This window comes from Genypterus blacodes, unplaced genomic scaffold, assembly GCF_046128005.1.
Source record: "Genypterus blacodes isolate CSIRO-AG114 ecotype Tasmania unplaced genomic scaffold, CSIRO-AGI_Gbla_v1 ptg000140l_1, whole genome shotgun sequence".
NCBI lineage: Eukaryota > Metazoa > Chordata > Actinopteri > Ophidiiformes > Ophidiidae > Genypterus > Genypterus blacodes.
Genome location: NW_027466942.1, coordinates 243,112 through 259,757, shown reverse-complemented (window position 1 = coordinate 259,757; position 16,646 = coordinate 243,112). Strand labels below are relative to the sequence as shown.

General features: G+C 42.1%; 1 protein-coding gene across 1 annotated transcript; it reads left to right on the top strand.

Moving 5' to 3' along the window:
• Positions 1-6,828: 6,828 nt before the first annotated feature.
• On the top strand, positions 6,829-12,816 carry LOC143012027 (interferon-induced very large GTPase 1-like). The gene is made up of 3 exons (XM_076165056.1): positions 6,829-6,974; positions 7,073-7,110; positions 7,203-12,816. The coding sequence occupies exons 1-3, from the start codon at positions 6,941-6,943 to the stop codon at positions 11,979-11,981; spliced, it is 4,851 nt and encodes a 1,616-aa protein (XP_076021171.1). The 5' UTR covers positions 6,829-6,940; the 3' UTR covers positions 11,982-12,816.
• Positions 12,817-16,646: the final 3,830 nt, after the last annotated feature.

Sequence of the window (16,646 nt, the reverse complement as noted above, 5' to 3'; positions counted from 1 at the left end):
CTGGATTATGCAATGAAGGAAAATTGCGTACCGCTCAGAATTTTCCCCTTTTCACCTTATCCTGGAACAGTTTGAGCAGGCCGGTATTTTATTCGTGTTAAATTCGGCGATCCGCCCATATTTGACCAGCCGAATAAAAAAGCGAGGCGGGCTGCATGTGGCCCGCGGGCCGTAGTTTGCCCACCCCTGCTCTGAATTCTGGTCCACAGCTGAGTTGGAGCTTAGTTGTAAAGATATATAAAGCACTGCCTCTTTTGCAATCACCTTGTTTGGAAAATAGCGTCACCGTTCCTGCACGATACCCTCAACCTATGTATGTCTCAGTACACTTTACAAAGAATCATAAAAAAACAAATAGACGCACGCACGCACACACGCAAGCACGCACGCACGCACGCACGCACGCACGCAGGCACGCAGGCACGCACGCACGCACACACACACACACACACACACACACACACACACACACACACACACACACACAAATCTTGGTTTGATTGCAATCATATTTCAAATACTGTGAGGAGTAGGAGGAGCAGTAAGGCATTTCTGACTGCATTAAGTAATTAGGTAAATGTATTAAGTAACATATTAATATGGTTTGTAATTTCCTGCCAGAATTCCCCTCTGGTTCTATTTGCTCTTTGCGGTCATTATAGCTTTATATTCTTCAAACTCCTCTAACATGATCCTGAGCTCCTCTGATGTGAGATACCTATGCAGCACGTTGCCATCCCATCTCTTTGCTATAGTCTCATCTTCGTAGACATGCCCCAAGCATGGACTTACTGATTAAGCCCTATTATGGGTTTAGATCTTGTTAAGCCAGGTAACGCAAACAAGGCAGAGGCCTGTTGACTGTCCTTTGTAGTAAAGGCCCCAGGACGGAGCAGCAGATCTGAATCAGCAGCAGCAAGGTGGACGTTCTCTCATTCTCAGCCCAGGCTTGATTGGAAAGTCCCAAATGGCAGAGGTGTGGCACGAATGAATGAAGATGAACCGGATCGGCCGGCTCGACTCCTCTACAGGAACAACCAATAACAGTGAAGGCACAGCACAGTCCAGGCTGCATATTAATCACTTAGTGATCATGTTTACACACAATCATATGCCAACATGACTCTCAAGGACCAGACACACTTGAACCAGATGAAGATGAACCAATCTGCCACCGATCTGCTGGCTCCACTCCTCCTCCACAGGAACAGCCAATCCTGGTTTTGGCACCGCACAGTCCAGGTTTCATATCATTCACACTCAGTGAAAGCATTCAAGAAATGTATGCAAGCACCCAAAGGTCACAGCTGCAATGACAACAGAGAGAGAGAGAGAGAGAGAGAGAGAAGCAACATAAAATTCAGTTGGCTCCAACTGCCTCCTCTGCCGCAGCACACGCTCAGGCCTGTACTATCAAGCATGATTAAGGCTTTAGTTAGCTATGTGGAAGCTCAAATGTGATTCTTCTGATGTAACGAAGCTGCCTTACCTCTGTCTCCATGGTAACTTATGCTCTAAATCAGGGGTAGGGAAACCTTTTGGCTCAGGGGCCACAATGATTTTTTAAATTTGACAGACGGGCCGAGAATGAGCGTCCAGATAGCATTACTGCTCGATGTGTTTGTCTCCTCTGTTATCAGGTTTGACTCTCTGTTTGACTGAGACTCGTCGGCCTGGTTGTTGTTTTTGATCCGCAGAGCTTCACATGCTTATTTAGGGTTACGTTAACATTTTCCTGTTCGGCTCCCAGGCCGTGGTCGAGGAGCACACAGGAGCTGTTTCCTCCGGGGCCGAAGTTGATGCTCCGTAACTCTGCAGCAGCAGCTTTATTTTCACCAGTCTCTGGCACACTGTACATTCATTTCTTCATACGTAACCCGTAACTGTAACATTGCTCCCACCAACAATCCACATACCACCAGACTCTCTCTCTCTCTCTCTCTCTCTCTCTCTCTCTCTCTCTCTTGCTTGTCCACACAAACGCCCACAGGCATGCACAAACACACACACCGAGACGTGATACCTGCATCTCCCTGCAGAAAAAGTTTGGTAACCACTGGATTATGCAATGAAGGAAAATTGCGTACCGCTCAGAATTTTCCCCTTTTCACCTTATCCTGGAACAGTTTGAGCAGGTCGGTATTTTTTCGTGTTAAATTCGGCGATGCGCCCATATTTGACAAGCCGAATTAAAAAGCGCGGCGGGCTGCATGTGGCCCGCGGGCCATAGTTTGCCCACCCGTGCTCTGAATTCTGGTCCACAGCTGAGTTGGAGCTTAGTTGTAAAGATATATAAAGCACTGCCTCTTTTGCAATCACCTTGTTTGGAAAATAGCGTCACCGTTCCTGCACGATACCCTCAACCTATGTATGTCTCAGTACACTTTACAAAGAATCAGACGCACGCACGCACGCACGTAGCGTGCAAACAAGGCAGAGGCCTGTTGACTGTCCTTTGTAGTAAAGGCCCCAGGACGAAGCAACAGATCTGAATCAGCAGCAGCAAGGTGGACGTTCTCTCATTCTCAGCCCAGGCTTGATTGGAAAGTCCCAAATGGCAGAGGTGTGGCACGAATGAATGAAGATGAACCGGATCGGCCGGCTAGACTCCTCTGCAGGAACAACCAATAACAGCGACGGCACAGCACAGTCATTACATTACATTACGATCATTTGGCAGACGCTTTTATCCAAAGCGACTTACATTACATTTCATTACCACCCTTCGCAGAGGGGGGAGCAATTAAGGTTTCGGTGCCTTGCTCAGGGGCACCTCGGCAGGGGCTCGAACCAGCGACCCTCCGGTTCCAGAGCAGAAGCACTACCCACTGAGCCACTGCCTCCCCTAGTCCAGGCTGCATATTAATCACTTAGTGATTATGTTTACACATAATCATATGCCAACATGACTCTCAAGGACCAGACACACTTGACAAAGATGAACCAATCTGCCACCGATCTGCTGGCTCCAAGAAAGGTATGCAAGCACCCAAAGGTCACAGCCGCAACGACAAAATACACAACATTACAAGACATCGTAATACAAAGACTTAACCTATTCCATCCTATCCCGACCCTACACTACACCACATACACACAGTATATGTAAACCACACAATAGTGCTATGCAAATACAAACACACCATCTCAACAGGTACCAATATTTGAAAAACATTCTGATAGTTTCTGATAAAGCAAACTAAATACAGTATAGCTGAAATGTGATCAGGTGCTGATGGTAATTGTAATAACATGATCTGATGCTAATATAAATGTCCAAAATGCATTTCTGAAAACCATCAAATCACATGTTTAAGATTTGTTTGCCAGTATTGAGCTCCACTTTTCAAAAATGATAGTGATGATGATGATGATGATGATTTGCATATGGTGTATGGTGGCCAAAAGAGGAGAAAAAAGGAATCCTTGAGTTTAAAAACAGCATCTTTATCAAACTGGTGTAACTCTGAATGTCAGCAGGCATTAAAAGGCCTCAGCCTCAGTATCTGTGTAAGGCATCTGGGTTGCTTAGTCACACCTCCTCTTTCCACAAAGTCACGTGATTTCGGAGAAGTATTGAAGATTTGTATTCAGATTACTTCCATATTTGTCCTCACTACTGGAGGGGGGGGCTTTTGGGACTGTGTATAAAAGTTGTAGACAGGGAGACGTCTCAGTCACAAGGAGCAGCAGACAAGACAAAGGTGAGTAGATTTGTTGGCATATTTATGTATCTATAATCAAAACACAACCATGTCAGTTTCTTGTGTTGCGTAGTCATGGAGGCTTTTGCTTGATAGTTGCTTTTCATACAACTCGTGTATTCTTGTTGTGATGGTGCGTCTTGAGGGAGGCTCATATGTGTCGTCATTCGTTGCGATCCTAAGAACGTTCCTCAGACCGACGTCTTCCACAATACTAATCTGCTTATTGAAGCTAGTGAGCAATGGACTTTGTGTTTTTTTTAAATAGCATGTTAACTTGCCCAGCCCTTAAAGTGACATTATGTAACAATTACAGGTTGGATTTGGTAAAGTATAGTATAAGGTAACCTGATGTCGGTCTGTCTAAAATATCAGTCTATATGTGGTTAAACAGTCTGTAAGGCAGGCAAAACAGGCAAACAATACCACCAAGTAATGTGCAAATACAATACCCAGAAGTTGTACTTGAGTCAAAGAAACTAAATCTCATTCAAAATGACTTTGTTAAAAGCAAAATTTACCCATGACTTAACATAGTTTTAGTAAAAGTACCTACAGTTCTTTTTAAGGCAAAAGAAAGAAAAAAGAAGCTTGTCCCAAAGGCAATACCCAGATGTGTTTTGGCCTTTAAACTTGAAAATACCTGGTGCTTCAATCTACTTCCTACCGACTACCAGCTGCCTTCAAATCAGCCAGGAAGTAAGTCTAAAATACTTATAAACAATAAATGTAACACACCTTCAAAAGCAAAAGCACAAGGTACAGAAAAGCAGCCGTCAGCCTTCCAGTCGTTCCCTTCTTTCTTATTGTCCCTGCACGCCAGCCACAACTGCCAGTGAGGGAAGTGGCAACTTCACCTTCTTCAAGGGAACTTCACCTTCTTGACCAGTGTAAACAAATTCTTTGACTGAATGGAACCCACCAGGTCAACTAGAGTTGATATGAAATAACTTTTTTCTTAGTGTGATCCAGTCAACGATCCTGATGATGGTGAAGACTCAGAGAGGAACGATGACACAACAGCAACAGAAGAGACCAGCATGAAGTCTGAAACACCACCACAGTGTGGTGAAGTTCAAGAGACTGAGATCACGTCTGAATCACCTTCTGTGATAAAAAAAAAAGTAAGGATTCAATCATAGAAGACAATTTAACTTTAATAAATGTATAACCTTCATGTAGTCAAATATTATTTATATCTGATTCTGAAATTTGTTTTCATACATCCTATATTCATTTGTAGTAGATGAGATTGTAGGTATTTTCTCGTTATCAAATAATGCTATCAAAATAAAATAAGAAAAAATAAATAAAAATAAACTTTAATAGATTTAAGTCCTCAGGACACCACCCCTTATTTAAAAGGGGAAAAAGATAGCAGATAATTGGCCTAAGCCTCAAGGATTCACCATAAATCTTTATTATCAATTGACATTATCAAATTAATTAATTAATTAATTAATTAAATGGGAACAATTTAAGGATTAGTTTTGCTTTCTAAATCAGTCTGGAGGGTGAGACTTGACATGGCAGAGGTTGAATTATACAAACATTCAAAACAAACAAAACAGGGGCGCTGGTGGGTTGATCACAAGGGCAAGTCTGCTGGGCTTCAAGTCTTGGGTCCTGGCGGAAGGTTGGGAGGTTTGTCGACGGGGAATTGAGGAAAAAGAATAAAACCACTTGTCTTCTTGGTTTGCAATCAGAGTCCAGGTCGAACAATGAAGGAAAAATCCAACAGGCAACATCATCAAGAGGAAATGTGTTCACTGGGCCAAGGCCTTTGTCTTTGACCCAGAGAGAGATAGAGGGAGCCTCCAATCATGCTTAGAGCAGCACCGGGAGAGAGAGAGCACAGGGACATGATGGGATTTTATAACCCCAAACAACCAAGGTGTGAAAAGGGGGTTGACCCTAGGTAACTCTGAAAGTTGTAGTTCTCTAGCCTGTTTGTGAACAAAGGATTTCATGCCCCTGATAGAGTCAAACACATGGCTACAGACAGCATGGCTTCTCCTGCTGGCTCTATACCGGTTCTTTAGGCCCAGCAAGATCAATGAAAGTGCAGCTGCAACCATTGACCAGGTGAGATCTTTTCACATATTTACACACCAGCATTTTGTGTTGTTTCTGTTGTGTGCATCATGTTAGATTGTTGTCAGAAGTGAGGCTTTGCATTCCTTTAGTTCCCAAATGTTCAAGGAATGAAACATTTCCCACATGTACATGAAAGCTATTATTCCTATTCATAAATGTCTCAGCACTCAGGGCCCATTTCAGAGATACAAACTATTAAGATTAAGATTAAGATATGATTAAGATAAGGGATACTTTATTCATCATATTACATTCATTCAAGAGCAAATCACATGCAATTGAAATTTGTCTTGCACCCCCTCTTATATATCACACACACCAACACATGCATTACAGAGGGGGTGCAGTTGTGGAGATAACTGAAGTTACAGTTATCACCACAAGTGAGCCGGTCTCTCAGGCCACCTGTGTCTGTCAGCTGGTCTCTCTTCTTTCTCATTCTATATACTGTATCACTTTAGATATAGTAAAAACTGAAAGTGACAGTCAAAATTACTATTCATGGTTATTTATCTGATCATCAACAGGCTCTCTCTCACTCCTTCTCTCTCTCTCTCTCTCTCTCTCCGTCGCTCTCTCTCTCTCTCTCTCTCTCTCTCTCTTTCTCTCTCTCTCTGTCTCTCTCTCTGTCTCTCTCTCTCTGTCTCTCTCTCTCTCTCTCTCTCTCTCTCTCTCTCTCTCTCTCTCTCTCTCTCTCTCTCTCTCTCTCTCTCTCTCTTTCTCTCTCTCTACATGATCAACTTCAATAAAAAGCAGGAACACATTTTTGAGAGGGAACCAGAACCAATGAGGGCAAAGGGGCAGAACACCTGAAGCTCAATCAATCACCAGTTTAGTGCATGTTTGCATGAGCCTGAAAAAACCTTTACATAGTGAGAAGATAATGCAGCCTTTCTCAGTGGTACTTGTGGTCTAAAAACCTGTTTCGTACAATAGTAGATGTACAATGTTGTATGTTGTTGAACTTCACCTTCTTGGCCAGTTGTCAGTGTAAACAAATTCTTTAACTGAATGGAACCCACCAGGTCAACTAGAGTTGACATGAATAACTTTTTTCTTAGTGTGATCCAGTCAACAATCCTGATGATGGTGAAGACTCAGAGAGGAACGATGACACAACAGCAACAGAAGAGACCAGCATGAAGTCTGAAACACCACCTGAGAAACATACAGGTACTAATTCGTACATAGAATTTGATTGAATTATTACTTCTACAGTAATATTGTGATCATACACATGTACCTGGGTTGATTCAGTTCATTATTTATAGGTACCTTAAAGGAAGACACGAGTGAAAATAAGGATGAGGTAAGACAATCTAAATGTCTCTACAGGACTATTTATTCAATATTCCATCTTTCAAAGTAATAATTCCCGACACATATGATTTACTTTAAAAGCTGGTAGAGATCAGCAGGGAGGAGCAATGTCGAAGAGAAACAGAAACACTGTTCAACAGACTTCAACTTGGAGACAAACGCCAACAGACGTTGACACCAGCAGATTTTCTTCAAATAGGCCCAGCTCTGAAACAGCAGAGCGACACACCTGAGAAGGATCTAGCTCATACCTTTCTCCAAAGGTTGATGATACTGGACTATAGAGCAAGATATATTCCTGTGAAACAAGACAGTGCTGAAGTCTGTCAATTCAGACATGAACTAGATAATGAAACAAAAGAAAGTATCTTAGATGATCTTTGTGGTTCTGTTGAATACTCCAATCCAAAACCAAAACCAAATGTCCATCCAATGGACGTTCAAATGGCAGTTTTCCACTGCTCAGACACCTTTCTCAGGCAGAACATGATTACTAAGCTATCACAATGTCAGTACGCCTTACCTCTGCTTGTTCCTGACCCAGTCTCAAAGGACATTGAGTGTCCTCTTTGGGCATTTAGGCAAATAAGAAGAAGCTGGAAGATGACAGATAAATCAAAAGGTTCCATAATGAAGAGCATGCCTGTCTGTAAAGCTGAGACACCCATGGTATCATTCCTCCGTCTTGGTTCAGCCTCATTGTCAAAATCTCAGCTACTGAACAACTTAATCAACGAGCGCCACAGCACCTTCTTCCACAGGAACTGCCCAGGTAGCACAAAAACTCGCTACTTGATGGATGGAGTGGCAGAGATCGCCTGGTACTGCCCAGCTGGAAAACCCAACGATTCTTTCACTGACTTCATTGCCTTCTGTAATCTCCACGGTGACGCTCTGTCCTTGGATAAACAACGTGACATACTGATTGAAAAGGCTTCAATCAATGTTGTGTTGGTACCATCTCTGAAAAGGGGAGACAGAAGTATGACAGTTATTTCATCACTTCTCAAGTCCTCAAAGCCTCTGATTTGCCTCATTGCTGATAATGATTCTAATCCAGTACAGATGAAACCAGGATATTATAAGATTGGTCTGAAAGACAAAAGCCAGTCAGATGCATCTGAAGAACTGAAAGGAATCATTCGGAACATTTTGTCAGGATCCTTTAAATCCTTCCAGCTTGAAACACTGGCTCAAGTCTCTGGAATCAGAGTGGATGAAGAAAATGAGATCTGCAAAGAAGGAAAAGCTGCTGCTTTGAAAATAACCACTTTGCTTAAGGGCATGGACGTCTCAAAGATCAAAGAGAAAAAGCTCCCTTGTCAGGGCGAACTGTGGCATGAGTGGAGCAGAATAACAAAACAACAGTATCACCTGAAAGGAGAAATTGAAAAGGAGAAATGTAAAAATCAAAGGGAACTGAAGGAAATACGAAAGAGACAGCGTGCTGACTTCATGCAGCTGTTCATCAACAATCTCTCGTCTTTGCCATCAAATAAGAAAGCACGTTTCCTGAAATGGACTCAGATCTTACTAGATGACCTCTCCACAGATGACCTCGCTAGAATTCTCCACAGTTATGATGAAAAGTGGTCTGAAGTCTTGGCTCTAAAGAAAGACAAATCTGATCAACTAAAAAACAAGCAAACTGAGCTTGAGAAGATTTCAACACAACTTCAGGCAGCAACATTTGGCTTGGAGCACATCTTCAGGGAGATGGGACAGATCTATGAAGCTCATGAATCACTGGGAACAGAAGGAAACACAGGCAGAATGAAGTGGTGTGACTATCCTGCTCTGGCTGCAGAGCTGATGATATCAGGACATCCCATGGAGCTGATGGATGGTGATGCAGGTCATGTACCTCTAACATGGATCAGTAGTCTGTTAGATGAAGTCATCAAGAAGCTGGGTGATAAGCGAGTTTTTGTTCTGTCAGTTCTGGGCGTACAAAGCAGTGGAAAATCAACAATGCCGAATGCCATGTTTGGTTTACAGTTTGCAGTAAGTGCAGGCAGATGCACCAAAGGTGCCTTCATGCAGCTGGTGAAAGTGTCAGAAGAGATGAAGAACGACTTGAAGTTTGACTATGTTCTAGTTGTGGACACTGAAGGACTACGTGCTCTTGAGTTGGCAGGTAACACAACTCTACACCATGACAATGAACTGGCTACGTTTGTCGTCGGTGTGGGAAACATGACATTGATCAACATCTTTGGAGAAAATCCAGCAGTAATGCAAGATGTTCTGCAGATTGTTGTACAGGCTATCATGCGGATGAAGAACGTTAAATTGTCTCCAAGTTGTGTGTTTGTTCACCAGAATGTCACAGACATTGCAGCTTCTGAGAAAAATATGGATGGGAAGAGGCGCCTACAAGAAAAACTGGACCAGATGGCTCAACTAGCTGCCAAAGAGGAGGGATGTGATGCCAAGAGCTTCAGTGACATCATTGAATTCGACGTCCAAGAAGATGTGAAATACTTTGCCCAGTTGTGGGAGGGAAGTCCACCCATGGCTCCTCCAAATCCGGGTTACAGTGAAAGCGTCCAAGAGCTGAAGAACACCATCCTCTCTAAAGCATCACAGTCTGATGGAATGACTCGCTCACAGTTCAAACACAACATTGGAGACCTGTGGAAAGCTCTGCTGAATGAAAACTTTGTCTTCAGTTTCAAAAACACACTTGAAGTTGCAGTGTACAGAAAGCTGGAGGTCCAGTATGGGAACTGGACCTGGACCCTGAGGAAAGAGCTGCTGACCATTGAAAATCAGCTTCACAACAGAATAGAGAATGGAAACCATGACATGGTTGAGCTCAGTTATCTTTATAAAGAGATGAGCAAAACTTATGAAGATGTCAGAAAAGCTATGGCAACATACTTTGATGATAAAGACCAAAAAGAAATGTTGGTTCAATGGCGAGGAAGATTTGAAAGCAAAATCAAAGACATTCGTGAAGAACTTGTGAAAGCACTGAAGAGAAAACTGGATGAGGTTCTCCAGCAGAAAAATGCTTGCAAAAAGCTTGATAAGAAGAAGCCAGAGTTCGAGAACAAGCTACTACAAAAGAGCAAACAGCTTGCTCTGCAGCTCAAAGACAAGGCAACAAATGAGAGGGAACTTCAGGAGCAGTTCAACCATGTCTGGGATGGCTGGGTTACTGAATTAACTGCAGACACAGAGCCCATAAAGGATATCAAGCTACAAGAAGATCAGCTTTCTATCCTTCTAGAACTTGGCATTGAAAGTTTTCTTATACATGAACGCCAAAATTGTGGCAAATACAAAAACATAGCCAACCTTGGGGATTATTCTGAATATGATACCCGAACCAAGCACCAAGATCCCTGTGAGAAAAGACAGAGATCTGAAGATGAGAGGGTAAGCACAAACACGACAACAGGGCAGTCTGACACTGTGTTTGGTAACATCTGGAAGAAAGTCAAAAACCCATTTGCAAAACAACAACGGTTTTGTTTCCAAGAAGAAGAGCAGATCAGATCTCTAATTGACAAAGTTTACAATCAGGCCGAAAGCACAATTCAGGGCAAACCTTTAGCCACAAGAGGCTACAGTTCTACTTATCTGGAGGAAATGGCCAATAATGTCAGTGAACAAGTCAAAGAATTTAAATCACAACAGAGCTATGCACTCAAGAAGAAGTTCACAGTTGATCTTCTGCTCTATGTGTTTGACGCTACAAGACAGAACATTTTAGAGTCTCACAATCAATTCAAGGCAAACAATGATTTACGATATTATGTCAATAGCAAGAGAGAGCAGTTCTATGTCATATTCAGCAGCTTCTGTAAAGGTCACTCATCAGCTGTTGTGTTTGCAGAGATGATCTGTGATAAACTGAAGGATTCCACTGTCCAGGCTGTCTATGATCAGACTGCCATTGATCTTGCAGGAGAGATGAAGTGCTCTTTCTCACCATTCAGTGGGAACAGGATGAACTTGGAGAAGCATGTATTAAAATCCCTGGCAGAGAAAGAGGACTTTCAGGGCTACATGAACTACATCAGACAGCCAAGGGAACATGTCAAGACTTTCATAAAAGAAGAAGTGAAGAAATATATCTTCACTGAACACAAAGACTCAACCAAGAGTTTACTCAAGAAAAATGGTCAAGACATCCAGGGGCTTCTGAGGCGAGCTTTGCATCAAGCTACAGAGAAAGTGGCACAAGGGGAAGCAAACATAAACATGTGGCTGGAGGAATTTTCCAGTGAGCTTAAGGACCAGCTCACACTTGATACCATATGTTGCCAAACCTTTAGTGACATAAATGAATTAGATTTTCTTGAAGTGGTGGTGAAGAAAAGACTTGAATCCATCATTGAGGAGATCACTGCACTCCCATTAGATGACCTGGAGAAATCTCGGTTGAGGCCTGACGAAATCCTCTTTGACCAACTTTGTAACTGCTGCTGGGTACAGTGTCCATTCTGCAAGGCCATTTGTACCAACACACTGGGAGGTCACAGTCCAGATAAACACAGTGTCCCCTTTCATCGCCCCTCTGCTGTCAGTGGCAGGCATGTCAGAGATTCAGTGGAACTGGTCATTAACTTCTGCACAACATTAGTAGCAAGTGACAGGTCCTTTTACCCTAAACATGATTCAGATAAGACGATTCCTTATAAACTCTACCACACTGCTGGTCCAAAGTATAAATCTTGGAAAATCACCGCTGATGAATCTAAGCTGATTTACTGGAAATGGTTTGTGTGTAAGTTTCAAAAGGAACTGGAAGATCACTATAAGAAAAAGTTCAAGGGCAGAGGAGAAATTCCCAGTGCCTGGAGAAAACACACCAAACAGGAAGCTATTGCAAGTCTGGATGAAATGTAAAACCTCAGAACAAACTCTGCTCTGCCAAAGTCACAATGACCTCTTGTTGTCTACATATATGCAAGCTGTAATATAGAAGAATCTCATTGAAAGAAGATCTTGACTCTAAATGAGAAAAACAAATATTATGACTGCAGATGCTATTGTTTCTAAATGTATGTCATATTCACATTAGTCACTCAGTGGAAAAGGAAAATTTCTGGGGTTTTGTTTTTGTTTTTTTGGAAATGGGTTGTGCAAGTATTTGGAGTGGGAATGTAGCCATGAGTTTTGATTTTATGTTTACTATTTTATGACAATCTCAGTGATATTATCTGTAACACAAGTGATTTCAAGTATGCATTACTGTTTTTAATGCTTTATATCTGCATTATTATTTTTTTTTTTCAGCTGTTAATTGAGTCCCAGGAAAGATGGCTGTTTTGATTTATCACAAATGTCTAATCTGCTTATTTTTTCTATAGGATGAATGAAATGCACAAGTTCGAAACAGTTAAAAGTTCAGACAGCAAATAAATGTGCAAGAATATGAGCTGAGACATACTACAGAGAACAGAGAACATAAACTTGTTTACTGATTGGATTTTCCATTGATTTAAAATCAGTAATGATGCTGTGGTTGCTTGCTTCTTATTTTTGTTTCTCTGCAGGTTTCATTAGAACAGCATTAGAAAACAGCTTGAACTGTATATCTATAGAATGGAGAAGATGATTTGTACGGTGGATCTTTTGAGTCTGAATTGAACATTTATTTTATGACAATGCCTCTAGATGACAGCTGTCAATGTTCATGAGCAGGAAAGGAAATGTTGTTCATTAAATCTTACCTATAAAACTAAGGAATTGTTTGGATTCTTTCTTGAAGAATTTCTCAAACAGAAATGATGTTTTATATGTGTGTAAGTTTATAATGTAAATGCATAGAGTTCATCTATGCTGGGTCTGGTTTCATTTGATCTAAATGATGAATGAAGCTAAACTATCAGTGTTAGTATTATAGGATCTCAATGCAGCATCTGACAAAGTGAACCTCAGGATTCTGTAACACAGACTGGAAACATTTTCTGGGACAGCGTAAATAGATTAGAATTATATTTCAGAGAAAGGGATTACTTTGCATCAATTGATAATTATGATTGGGAACAGATAAAAATCTAATTTGGCTTAAGTATCCATTGTTGGGCCTCTTCTTTTCAACATCTGCATGTAATCAATACCTGACTGTCAGATGAATTCAGTACGATTCATTTGGGCAATATATACTGTCATGTAACATAGAACATATATGTACCAAGAAAAAGTAAGGCTGCGTTTCAAAATAAGTATAGATATAAAATGAATAAAATGTGAATGTGATTTAATAAATAATCTCAACATGAGAAAGAGAGAGAGAGAGAGAGAGAGAGAGAGACTTCCTGTCATCACTTTCCAGGGCTTTTAATTTCTCTCTGATTTTACAGTGGACACCGAAGTGGAATCCAGAAAAATAAGTCAATTATTTGAGTTACAAGGATATTACAAACTTTTTGCCAGTATGAGTGTGGGCAAACTGCCAGGGCTCAAGGGCCTGGTGTCAGGCTCTCAGGGGAAACGGTGGAACAGCACAGTTTCATACCAAACTCTTGTTGTTGAAGGGTCGTATATGAGCTGACCCACCTCCAAAGGAATTTGTCCAGACTGAGGGAAGTGGAGTTGGTAAAGTGAGCTGAGAGACGATTGGAGCTTTCTGCCATCGATGGCTTCCTTTGACATTTTCCATCAATTAAGATCAATCAATGTTTTATTCTATCTTTTGGTTATATTTGCCATAATACTCTGCATTCATTCATTGGGGGCGGTAGTAGCTCAATCCGCTGGGTTGACAGCTGGGAACCGGAGGGTTGCCGGTTCAAGTCCCCTGTGTGGACCAAGGAAGCAGACTGGTAGCTGGAGGCAAACTGGTAAGTTACCAGTTTGCCTCCAGAGCACTGCCGAGGTGCACATGAGCAAGGCACCGAACCCCCAACTGCTCCATGGGTGCCGAAAAATGGCTGCCCTGCACCCCCTCTGTAATGCATGTGTTTGTGTGTGCAAGACAAATTGCAATTTCAATTGCATGTAATTTGTGAGTGAATTGCATGTAACATGATAAATAAACTATCTTAAATCATTCAAAGTTGCAGTCTTACACGTAAACAAGACTGAAATAACAAGAAGCAGCATTTAAAACTAAGCATTTTGAAATTGAACATTAAAATTCAAAATGACCGCCAGCAAAACAATTCTGCCTATTAAAGTGATGGAATGAATGAATTCAGTCCATATGTGCTCTCAGTGAATATGCTCAGGCTTCATTTGGGATAACAGAATGAAGTGATATCGCCATCTAGTGACTCAGGCTGGAACTGTTGGTAGATTGTTCTGTCAGCCATGGTCCACTTACTGACAGGGTCTCTGTGTGAACGATACACTAGACTAACTAGCCTATTGTTTATGTCAGGGCTTCCCAAAGTGGGGGGTGCAGAGCTATTGCAGGGGGAGGAGGAGCAATATGAATAAGTACCGTCTCAGGTAAATGAATGAGGCGATACTTCTTCATCTGGCTGCAGGAGAATGAGCGTCCAGACAACATTATTGCTCCATGTATTTGTATCCTCTGTTATCAGGTTTGTCTGTCTTCTTCGGCCTGGTTGTTGTTTTATATCGTCCCGTAATGTTTTATATTGGTTTTCGCCAACTAAAGGCTTTGTTTAGCTGTCTGAGACATGTTTTTAGTTCTTCCTTTAATATGTGAAACCAGTCCTGATGACATCATCAGTATAGCCTCTGAGGCGCTGACTCCCACCTAAGGCAGATCCTTCAGTGCCTTCACTCTGATAACTTCAACATTCTAAATGTAATAAAAGATCCTTGGTAACATTCATACATGAATATAATTCTGATGTGTTATTGATCTTGTGTCTTCACTTAAACTCTTTTTGATGACTTGTTTCTCCCTCTCACTGTGTGCAGGCCTTCACTCTGGTTTCCTTACCTTGCCCCGCCTCTCCCGCCTTGACAGACAGTTTCAAGATGGAGATTCCAGGAGGGGGTCTTTACCAGAAAGCGGCGATATTGACCGCACGCGCTCAGATTCCCTCACCTCTTTCACCGTAGACCTCGGCCCTTCCCTGATGACTGAGGTCCTGAGCTTGATTGACAGCTCCAGCTGCCTTCAGTTGGCCAATCACTGTCAGATTGATTGTGAGGAAAGAGAGGATGAGGAGGAGAGTTCTTCTGTCACTGAGACACCACTGCAGACCCCTGGGACTTCCATGAGCAGTGGATCATTCAGGGCCAACATGAAACGGCCCCAAAACTCTAAACCTTCCAGTGGGCTGCTTGTTGAGGCAGCTTCTTGTTTTACCTCAAACATGTCTTTTGCTTGTCCCGTTTCAAATCAACACATTTTTCAAAGCAGAACGATCATTTGACCTCTGCATCAATGCTGCAGACTGACAACTGGATTCTGATGTTTAGTGGACACATTGTGTCTCTAGCTTTAGCTCTGGAACTGAACATGAACCTCAGACATTAGAAAGCCTACATACTTTGTGAATGAACACTGCCATCTAGAACTCTGTTACATTCAATAACTGTTTCAAATGTTGTATTAAATGTAATGATACATCATTATAGATGAGATGATTGATCATTTGCCAGTATTTGCTTCCTTATTTCTTAATGAATGTGTTTAAACACACGATATCACAACTTCATACTCAACACATAAAGACAAACAGCATATGGTTTCTTTCTGAAGAATCAGAACTGGAATTATTTTCCAAGAGGCAAGTACGAGGAATTCCTGGTGGTCCAAGATTTTACAGATACACAATATTACAAGACAAGCACAGTACAAACACTAATCCTATCCTGTACCACATGTAGACCACATGATAGTGGTGCTCATACTCCAACAAACGCCATCCCATCTCTTTGCTATAGTCTCATCTTCATAGACATGCCCCAAGCATGGACTTACTGATTAAGCCCTATTATGGGTTTAGATCTTGTTAAGCCAGGTAACGCAAACAAGGCAGAGGCCTGTTGACTGTCCTTTGTAGTAAAGGCCCCAGGACGGAGCAGCAGATCTGAATCAGCAGCAGCAAGGTGGACGTTCTCTCATTCTCAGCCCAGGCTTGATTGGAAAGTCCCAAATGGCAGAGGTGTGGTACGAATGAATGAAGATGAACCGGATCGGCCGGCTCGACTCCTCTACAGGAACAGCCAATAACAGTGATGGCACAGCACAGTCCAGGCTGCATATTAATCACTTAGTGATCATGTTTACACATAATCATATGCCAACATGACTCTCAAGGACCAGACACACTTGAACCAGATGAAGATGAACCAATCTGCCACCGATCTGCTGGCTCCACTCCTCCTCCACAGGAACAGCCAATCCTGGTTTTGGCACCGCACAGTCCAGGTTTCATATCATTCACACTCAGTGAAAGCATTCAAGAAAGGTATGCAAGCACCCAAAGGTCACAGCTGCAATGACAACAGAGAGAGAGAGAGAGAGAGAGAGAGAGAGAAGCAACATAAAAAATTCAGTTGGCTCCAACTGCCTCCTCTGCCGCAGCACACGCTCAGGCCTGTACTATCAAGCATGATTAAGGCTTTAGTTAGCTATGTGGA